The 9,708-nt window shown below is 40.6% G+C and overlaps 1 protein-coding gene across 2 annotated transcripts; it reads left to right on the top strand.

Moving 5' to 3' along the window:
• Window positions 1–1,667: 1,667 nt before the first annotated feature.
• Window positions 1,668–9,194, top strand: htatip2 (HIV-1 Tat interactive protein 2). Of its 2 annotated transcripts, none has more exons than XM_083919244.1 (7): window positions 1,668–1,848; window positions 4,181–4,370; window positions 4,469–4,576; window positions 5,231–5,368; window positions 5,481–5,542; window positions 6,664–6,898; window positions 8,440–9,194. In XM_083919244.1, the coding sequence occupies exons 1-6, from the start codon at window positions 1,721–1,723 to the stop codon at window positions 6,878–6,880; spliced, it is 843 nt and encodes a 280-aa protein (XP_083775370.1). In that variant the 5' UTR covers window positions 1,668–1,720; the 3' UTR covers window positions 6,881–6,898; window positions 8,440–9,194. The 2 variants fall into 2 exon arrangements, with proteins under 2 accessions (XP_083775370.1, XP_083775369.1); XM_083919243.1 differs by having other exon boundaries at window positions 4,157–4,370.
• Window positions 9,195–9,708: the final 514 nt, after the last annotated feature.

Raw genomic sequence — 9,708 nt, 5'->3', positions numbered from 1 at the left:
TGACCAAATCACACACAAGTACTGCCATTTAAACAACCCTTCAACATGTTTGGAAAGGAAACATCTACTCTATCCTTAGATAAGTTAAAAAGCCTTTTGTTATGATTTGCCCAGGGTGCAAAATTAAATTTTTTTGTCAACCACTCAAACAGTTAGTGACTCTGTCATTACTATACTGTAGTTTTAGTTTAGCTCTGTGAAACAAAACAAACAGCCAAGGCTTTGTCCACTTAAATGAGGTTAAAAAATGTACTGTCTTTCTCTCGTTTGACCAGTGTGAGTGCAACCCTACCGCGCCTAGGAGCGGTACGGTTGCCGGTCACATTCCGTATGGGAGAGGTGGGCTTTTGTAAAGCACGTTTGCACGTGTACGAGCACTTCCACGAGGCCTACGGCGGTTCTGACCTCATTTTATGTGCGCCTGTTGGGACATAGAAAAAAAGAAGGAGGGACCATGCGCAAACATTTAAAATAATGACCGCGAAAGGTTCACGTTGGTGTGATGCAGAGGTGGAGTGTTTACTGCAGATTTGGTCGATTGAAAAGATTCAAAAACAGTCGACAAGACGCACAAAAACTCTGAGGTCTATGGAAGGTTTGTAAACAAAGCGACGCATCGCGATGACGTCAATTAATGCGCGTGACGTGTGACGTGTTACGAGCGGCTGAACAGCTAAATCCAGGCCCGCCACTCCCCATACGCAGAGCGCGTAGGGCCCCCAGTTCCTGGCAGGGGCCTCTGAAAATGAAGGTTAATAAAAAATGGCATTATAATTATTACATTTCAAAAACATAAATTATTATAAACAGGCCCACGTTTTTTAAAGTGCGTTTTTACCTAATATATCATTTTGCATGGTAGTTTGCTCAGTTTAGCCATTTTACTGAACTCTCCCTGACCATTCTTACTATTTATGCTTAGGGCCCACAAAAGGTTGGCAGCGGCCCTGGCAAACTCACCTTATTATTGTATAATTATACATACATTAAATATATATTATTGTATGTATTAATAACCGTTAGCTCGTAAACTACCTATTCACTGGTGTGACTGCTTATAAACCTTCGAAGCATAACATTTTCTTCCGAGATCGTGATACGACAGACTCAAACACACGATACGTTTTTCCTCCATCTTGATGTCACACTCTGGTTGCCTAGGAAACATAAACGCCATACTCAAAGCTTCTAACTCATTGGTTACGCCTTTGAAAGGTCACTGGCAACTAAGTCAAAGTCGCAGCGGCAGAGATGGTGCTGCTAACGTGGGCGCTGCCGCTACATTTGGCGCTACCGCCTTCTCCATCGAAAACGAATGGAACGGCATGTGCAGGGGCCTTTACTCTCTTCTATAGTAAAAATATTTTTGTATATAAATATAATTTTGAAATATTAAACCCAAATATCCTGTTATATTACCCTCCACCTCCACACACACATTGAACCCCACTTTAAATCAAGGTTTGTAGCAGATTCTAAAGGAAAATATTTGCATAATTCATTTGCAGAGATAATGATGGCGAGTATGAAACCTCTAATAAATTAGATTATAACTAAATTCACCACATAAACAATGAGTTAGGCTTATAAAAGGTGGACACTTATGATACTGCAGGGATCCAGGTGCGCATGCGCAGTCCTCAGAGCGTTGTCTGGTGGACCGTCTGTGAAGATGAAGCAACCAGGAAGTGTTCCGGCGATTTAACCGTTGCTCCTGGCAATGGATGTTACGAAACTCCTGGCCACCACCCTGGGAAAAGCGACCGGGCTCCTCACCGTCGTAGTAGTTGTCATTGCTGCGGTTCTGCATTATTTCGACGACCCTGACCCGGTTAAATACACTGTCAGGTAACGAACAGCGGAGGTGTCTGCTAGCTTACCCGCCCGCTGCTTACGGCACATACGAGCGTTATGTTAGCCGCTAACACCACTTACACGTAGCGTAACGTTAGCTAAATGGGAATATAGATACTGTTTAGCTAGCTCCCAAACCTGCGCACAACCAGTGTGAACGTCTGTTTTAATTATGTAGGGACCTTCCTGTTAATAATCCTACTGTGTAATTCATCTCATCTCCCCCCGGTCAGGTAAGGAACAGTGGAGACACTGAGTCCTGAGCAAATGTCACTTTATATCACCACTACATCACTTTATTTAGTTGTACTGTAACTTACTTCAGTAAGAAAGGCTGCTACACTTCACTGTACTTTACTGTAACTAACTTACTTCAGTAAGAGGCAGCTACACTTCACTGTGCTTTACTGTAACTGACTTACTTCAGTAAGAAATGCTGCTACACTTCACTGTACTTTACTGTAACTAACTTACTTCAGTAAGAAAGGCAGCTACACTTCACTGTGCTTTACTGTAACTGACTTACTTCAGTAAGAGGCAGCTACACTTCACTGTACTTTACTGTAACTGACTTACTTCAGTAAGAGGCTGCTACACTTCACTGTACTTTACTGTAACTAACTTACTTCAGTAAGAGGCTGCTACACTTCACTGTACTTTACTGTAACTGACTTACTTCAGTAAGAGGCTGCTACACTTCACTGTACTTTACTGTAACTAACTTACTTCAGTAAGGAAGGCAGCTACACTTCACTGTGCTTTACTGTAACTGACTTACTTCAGTAAGAGGCTGCTACACTTCACTGTACTTTACTGTAACTAACTTACTTCAGTAAGAAAGGCTGCTACACTTCACTGTACTTTACTGTAACTAACTTACTTCAGTAAGGAAGGCAGCTACACTTCACTGTGCTTTACTGTAACTGACTTACTTCAGTAAGAGGCTGCTACACTTTACTGTACTTTACTGTAACTAACTTACTTCAGTAAGAGGCAGCTACACTTCACTGTACTTTACTGTCACTTAGTTCAGTAAGAAATGCTGCTACACTTTAACAGTTATCACTTATCGCTCCTTATCACTTATTTAGTTTTAGTCTTATTTTATTTCAACATGCTGCTAAACTGCATGCTGCGTATTGTTGTATATTGTATATACCTACGTTTAACCACAATGTCTGTTGCACTCTGTCACATTTAGTTAATTGTTTGATTTATTTTACGTTAGCTTTATTTTGATTTGATTATGGTAGCTTATTGTTACTGTGATCCTTTCCCACCTTTGTATTGAAATTGTTGCACAATAATTTCCCTCTGGATAAATAAAGCTGCTTGAATCTTGAATCTTGAACAAAGAGCGAATGTCAAACCAAACCCCCTTTAAGAAAAACATGCATTTAAAGTTCTCTTCTCTTTTTGGAAAACATGCTAACTTTGAAAAACAAGACTATTACTGGATGCTGAATTATATGCATCTTCTTATTCATTCGGCATACATTGTACACTCTTATGTTATTGCAGTCGATTTTCCTCTGTCCCAACAGCTGACCAAACTATTGCTGAGTTATTTACATTAAACTATACAATGGGTAACTTCTTTAAATGCAATTCAATTTTATTTATAGTGCCAAATCATACCAAAAGTTATCTCAGGACACTTTACAAACTAGTTATAGACCATTCTATGATTTATTTATGATTTACATAGACCCAACAATTCCCCTGTAGAGTGCGGTGGCAACGAAAACCTTCACTATAACAGACAGGGACGTCAGACAGACCCAGCTCTGTGGAGGACGCACATCTGTCTGCACCGGAGAGAGGAAGAAAGGGAGAGAGAAAGAGAAAAGACAGACAGATGGACAGAGAGACAGAGACAGACACACTTCCAGTCACTATAATAATATCTATAGTAATGTGAATATGACTGCAGTTAATACAGCAGAGTAGTAGAAACAAGCACAGCTAAGGTTATAGATGATAATAGCAGCAGGAAGCGTCATGCAGGACCACGGCAGCAGGCACCACCACGATCAGCAGAGACCTGCGAGACGACAAAGCACAAACAACTCCGGGGAAGAAGTTGAATTAGTAACATGCATTGATGAGACATGAATGATACAGACAGAGAGGAGAGAAGCTCAGAATATCTGGAAAAGTATTGTCCCCCGGCAGACTAGGCCTATAGCAGCATAGTTATGAAAAACATGCCTTAAGCCAAGACTGTACACAATCTTAGTACACATTGCCTGCATACGTGTTAAATTGTGCCAATAACTGCACTCATGCACTGTGCTTATAGGAGTGGATTTGTTTTGGCACACAGCATGGCTGAGGACTTGAAGACCCTGGAGGAAAACTTCCAGCAGCAAAATAAAAGCTGTTTCATCCTCGGCGCCTCTGGGGAAACGGGCAGGATCTTGCTTCAAGAGCTGCTGGGGCGCAACATCTTCTCCAAGATTACCCTCATCGGAAGAAGACGGCTCACCTTCGAGGACAAATCCTACGAAAACCTGGTTAGTGGGATGATTCTTAAGTCGACTCCCATATCCTGAGATTCATGGCATTGAGCGTGACATTTGCGTTGTTTTGACATTGTTTTCTTCACCTCTAGGCACAAGAGGTGGTGGACTTTGAGAAGCTCGATGATTTTGCTGCAGCCTTCCAGGGCCATGATGTTGGCTACTGCTGTCTGGGAACAACCAGAGCGAAAGCAGGCGCTGTGGGTTAAAGTTTGTAAATCTAACGTTAAGGTTGTCAAAGGTTCATTTAAACAAATGGGGGGGAAATATCTTCTTCATGCTTGTTATGTATCAAAGTTTAAAATTCTTGTATCATGAGAGCCTTATCTAACATGGGTACTTTACTGGTGGACCAATTAAGATTTTACCGTTGTACTGTAGCACAAGACTACTAAAATACAGTATATCTATTAGTATGTGATGGGTTATTGGTCAGTAGCAATGTATGAGCAATTTCGTTGCCACATGCCCAATTGGCCCGGAGTGTCACGCACACTTGGGTGGTTGGCATTGCACTTATGGATGGACAGTATGGGAAACTCAATTAATTCCTTTATTTTTTGTAATTAAAACATTCTCTGGTGCTGTGATAGAATCTGGAAATGTTTTACTTAGCAATATATTATTAAATATTATTATTTTAATTAGCAATTAGAAGAATTGTCCAGCCATAATTATGATACATTATTTATTTATTTACAGCATTGTTTTGTTGACTCTTTGTTCTAAATAGTAATATGAATAATATGAATGTTTTTTTTGTTGTTTTTTGTACATTTTGTCAGCTACAGGAAAGCTTGAGCAGACACCGGTCAGTGTTGTCTAAAACAACTGTTACTTCTCTTTTATTTCAGGAAGGTTTCATCCGTGTGGATCATGACTATGTTCTCAAATCAGCAGAGCTCGCCAAGGCAGGAGGCTGCACACAGTTCCACCTGGAGTCCTCCAGAGGAGCTGATAAAAACAGCAACTTCCTGTACCTCAAAGTCAAGGTACCGGTATTTTATGTCCTTTTTCTCAACTGAAGCTCACCCGTGTTGTCTCATTAGACAATGACATTGGACAATCGCTGAAAGACCAACATGAAATGGATTTATTTTCCAGGGACAAGTGGAAGCAGAGATCGAGGCGCTAGGTTTTGACAGATACAGCATTTACAGACCAGGGTGAGTGATCTCATTTATTCGATTCAGTTAGTTTGTGACTTCCCAATCACTGAAATCAACTGATTGTATTCCCCCTCAAGGACTGGCGTTTAGTTGTGCACGTGCGCACGCTCGTGCTCGTACATGTACAGACGTGCTTTACAAAAGCCCACCTCTCCCAAACGGGCCGTGGCCGGCAAGCTCGCCGCAGCTAGGCACGGTACGGTTGCACTCACTCTGGTCAAACGAACTAGGCTTTAGCCGTGGAACCTGTGTGGGTACGGTACGGATGGACAGTGTGAGTGCCACCTGAGGTTTTTTTTACTTTCCTGCTGCTAATTTGGCAGTTTGACAGGTAAACAAGCCCTAAACCGGAAGTATCATATTCAGGTAATTTGCAATAAAATATCCAACTCCATGGGCATCATTAGCAACTCTCGAGCTTTGGTTCATCAGAATTGTCTATCAACTCTTTATTACAGCTTAATTTATCCTTATCTCATATTTTGTAATTCCACCTGGGGGGGTACCTAGGTAAACAAGATTCACTGGAGCCCTGATTGATTAAACCCTAAAGTGGAAGAATCATATTCAGGTTATTTGCAATGAAATGTCTAAATCCAAGGGGGTACGTAGCCATCCCACCTTTTGAAGCTTTATCTTCTGCAAAAAAAAAAGTTGTAGAATTGCAACATTTAGCAGCAGACTCAAACACTCAGCTCCTCTTTTCAAGCAGCTTAAAATTCTCTCAACTTTTGACATAATTAAATTGTTCACGTGTGTATTCATTTTGAAACTTTTATATCGGTATTTTCCCAACTAAACAGTGATATTTTACATACACAGGTATGATACAAGACATGCCCACTGGCTACACCTTCCAAAGTTACGCACTGAGTAGTGTACATAGACATTTGTACCCGGGTGTATAAAGCTTTTGCATACAAACTAGTGCTCATTCTACTTGACGGTACTATTCCACCAAAGCAATTCTTGTATGACATAGTGAGAATCAATGTTGTTAATTAACAACCCCTGTGACGAGCAACAGATGTGCTGTATATTTGTTTTTACCAATAATAACCTAATCCAGCCCAATCCAATCTCTAAATCATCAACACCTTTGTGTTTTCTTCCAACAGGGTTTTGTTGGTAGACAGGCAGGAGAGTCGACCTACTGAGTGGCTGGCCAGGAAATTCTTCAGCGCCGTTTCCGCTGTGTCTTCTACGCCCATGGCCATCCCCATCCAGGTGGTGGCCAAAGCTATGGTGTCAAACACTCTGCTTCAACCTGAGCAGAAGACGGAGATCCTGGAGAACAAAGACATCTCCGGTCTGGGAAAGAGTGCAGGGAAATAAGAGAGGGCAGGAAATGAGGTAACTGAGGTTAGAAAAGTATTACCCATTTACACCAATAACACATGTTCAAGCAATATTTCTTGACATGGGACTGACCCATGTTGGACTCCGCTCCAAATCTGATGACTCTCTGGTTATCAAGCTATCTACGTTAGACACAGGACACCTGTGAGGCAGTGCATCATATCAATTGCTGGTTGCTGGGTAAGCGTTATTAATCAGTTTTTATTCTAGTCCTGTAAAGTTAAATTATATAATTGACGGTGAGCACTGGCACTACGTTCACACTGCGGGCCTAATGCACAATTCCGATTTATTGCTCAAACTGGCTGTTCACATTACGTCTTTGTGTGGCCTGTCTACGGATTGCTGTGTGAGCAACTCACGCACCTGAACTTACCCGCGTGCGCAGTTGATCATTGATGACATCAAGCCACAACCGTGTTTACAGAAGCGAACAACCGGTAACCGGTATCGTAGGACTTTATGGCTTAATGCTAAAAACAGTGTGTGCTAAATACTAATGAGGTCTAAAACTTCACTCTCCCTCCACTGTTTCACTGCTGTCCTCCATGTTTGTTTTGATTCTCTTCCCTGCTCCCGCCTGCCGCACAATTTTTTTTTTCAGAGTAGCGTGGGTCAGAATGACGTCAAAGTGCGACCTGGCTGTTCAGATTAAACAAAATCTGATACGTGTCCGGTTCAGTAGCACATTTAAAACTGGCCTTATTCTGAGCTGAAAATATCAGATTCAATGCGGCTTGTGCTGTTCACACGGTCAAAAGCAAATCAGATATGGGTCGCATTTAAGCCAAAGAATTAGATTCAGGTCACTTGTAACTGCAGTGTGAACGTAGCCTTAGATAACATACAAACACAACAAATACGTATGATTAATAACAATTAATTAATTTCCATAACAAAGCTCTCCTTTAAATTGCTGGTTGGTAAATATAGGGGCTCAAGTTCATTCATTCATCTTCAACCGCTTGTCCCTGTCTGGGTCGCGGGGGGGGGGGCTGGAGCCTATCCCAGCTGACATCAGGCGGGGTACACCCTGGACAGGATGCCAGTTTATCGCAGGGCACATAGAGACACACAACCATTCACACCTACGGGCAATTTTAGAGTCATCAATTAACCTAACATGAGCACGTCTCTGGACTCTGGGAGGAAACCGGAGAAAACCCACGCAGACACAGGGTGAACATGCAAACTCCACACAGAAGGGGCCCAGCCGGGATTTGAACCAGGGACTGTCTTGATGTGAGGTCACAGTGCTAACCACCTCACCACCATGTTTAAGTTTTAAAATCCAGACCAAAAATCTGATTAAAATTGATGATAATTCACGATCCAAATTCATGGTTTTTTTTATGGCTGTGGTAAATATTTATAGATTGAACTCCCTAAACCAAACATAAAGTCTAAAAAGTCCTACTCCTTTTGCTCTAAAGCTGTACCTGTGCAAAGTAAATTATTCTGACCGTTAAAATTGCACTGTGGCTTTCTGTGTGACCGATGTCTTCACACTGTTGATGTTAGTTTCTTTTTTTCAGGTCACTTCAGCAGCTACACAGAGACGACTACATACAGCAAACACCGTTCACGTCTTCATCATTATGTCAAAGGAATTACACATTACTTTTAAAATGTGCATGAATTTATCTATGAACTTTGTAACGGTCAGAAAACCAAAGCTTTTTTTTTTACTTGACTGTAGTGGCTCTGCCAGATTCTCCAAGAAGAAAACAACCTATGAAGCTTTTAGAAAGCTATATTGAACATGTATTTGGGTTTAATTTCCTTGATTTTCAATGATATTGGAATATTTTTTTATCAGGGATCTATTACCAGGCTTTTATATGTGCACTGAACAACTGCCTTAAAGTAAATGCTTGAATTTATTCTACCCTATATTAAAATAATGGATGTCTTTAATATGTTTTCATTAAATTATAAGAAATATTTAACTGTTTTGATTTGGAAAAATGTTTTGATGACTGTCTATATTAATATGTGGTGTCTGTATCTCTGCAGCATATATCATACATGTACACAACACCTTTGATATGCTGTATTACAGGCAATATAGAGTATTTGTTTATTTTCAATAATTAAAGTGCCAATGCATTTTGTCTACATGTTTTTACAGCCAAATGGTGACACTACAAGAAAGGTTATCAATATAAGGACTTTATATATATATATAGGATATTAGTATATATATATATATATATATACTGGAGTGCTTTACAGCCAGTTTGATGATGATCAAGCATGTGATCTGAATTCTTTCTAAGTTCATTGGTTTACTTTGTGAAAGACACAATCTGTTAAACTAAGTTAAACTATTTATGTTCTCGAAATATCAGAAAATGGACTTGTACTCATACAGCGCCTTTCTAGTCTTCTGACTACTCAAGGCGCTTTGACAGTGTTTGTCACATTCACCCATTCACACAGACATTCACACTGATAGCAGTGGACATCTACAGACCATCTAATCTAACCATTCACACCACATTTACACAGCACGAGGAGCAATTCGGGGTTCAGTGTCTTGCCCAAGGACTCTTCGATATGTGGACCGGGAGAGATGGGGATCGAACCCCCGATCTCTCGATCAGAGGACGACCCAATCTCCCACTGAGCCCCTAATCACAGGTGAAAATGAGCATGTGTGTTTAAGATGGAATAAATGTGAAGTGAAGGTAGACGGACCAGAATAAGACAGAATAATGTAATGCTATCAACTGTTTTCTGTAATATTTTAAAATATTAAGACTTTTTCTTTCAAATGTGTTTATTTAAATTATTTTTTTGTA

This window comes from Echiichthys vipera, assembly GCF_963691815.1.
Source record: "Echiichthys vipera genome assembly, chromosome: 1".
Lineage (NCBI taxonomy): Eukaryota > Metazoa > Chordata > Actinopteri > Perciformes > Trachinidae > Echiichthys > Echiichthys vipera.
This window is presented reverse-complemented; position numbering and strand designations above follow the sequence as displayed.

Excerpts from the sequence above, each read along its gene's own strand:
- htatip2 (XM_083919243.1), top strand. The coding sequence starts at position 1,721 with ATGGATGTTACGAAACTCCTGGCCACCACCCTGGGAAAAGCGACCGGG. Across the intron at positions 4,371-4,468 it reads ACAAATCCTACGAAAACCTG|GCACAAGAGGTGGTGGACTT; the intron begins GTTAGTGGGATG and ends CTTCACCTCTAG. Across the intron at positions 5,369-5,480 it reads TCCTGTACCTCAAAGTCAAG|GGACAAGTGGAAGCAGAGAT; the intron begins GTACCGGTATTT and ends TTTATTTTCCAG.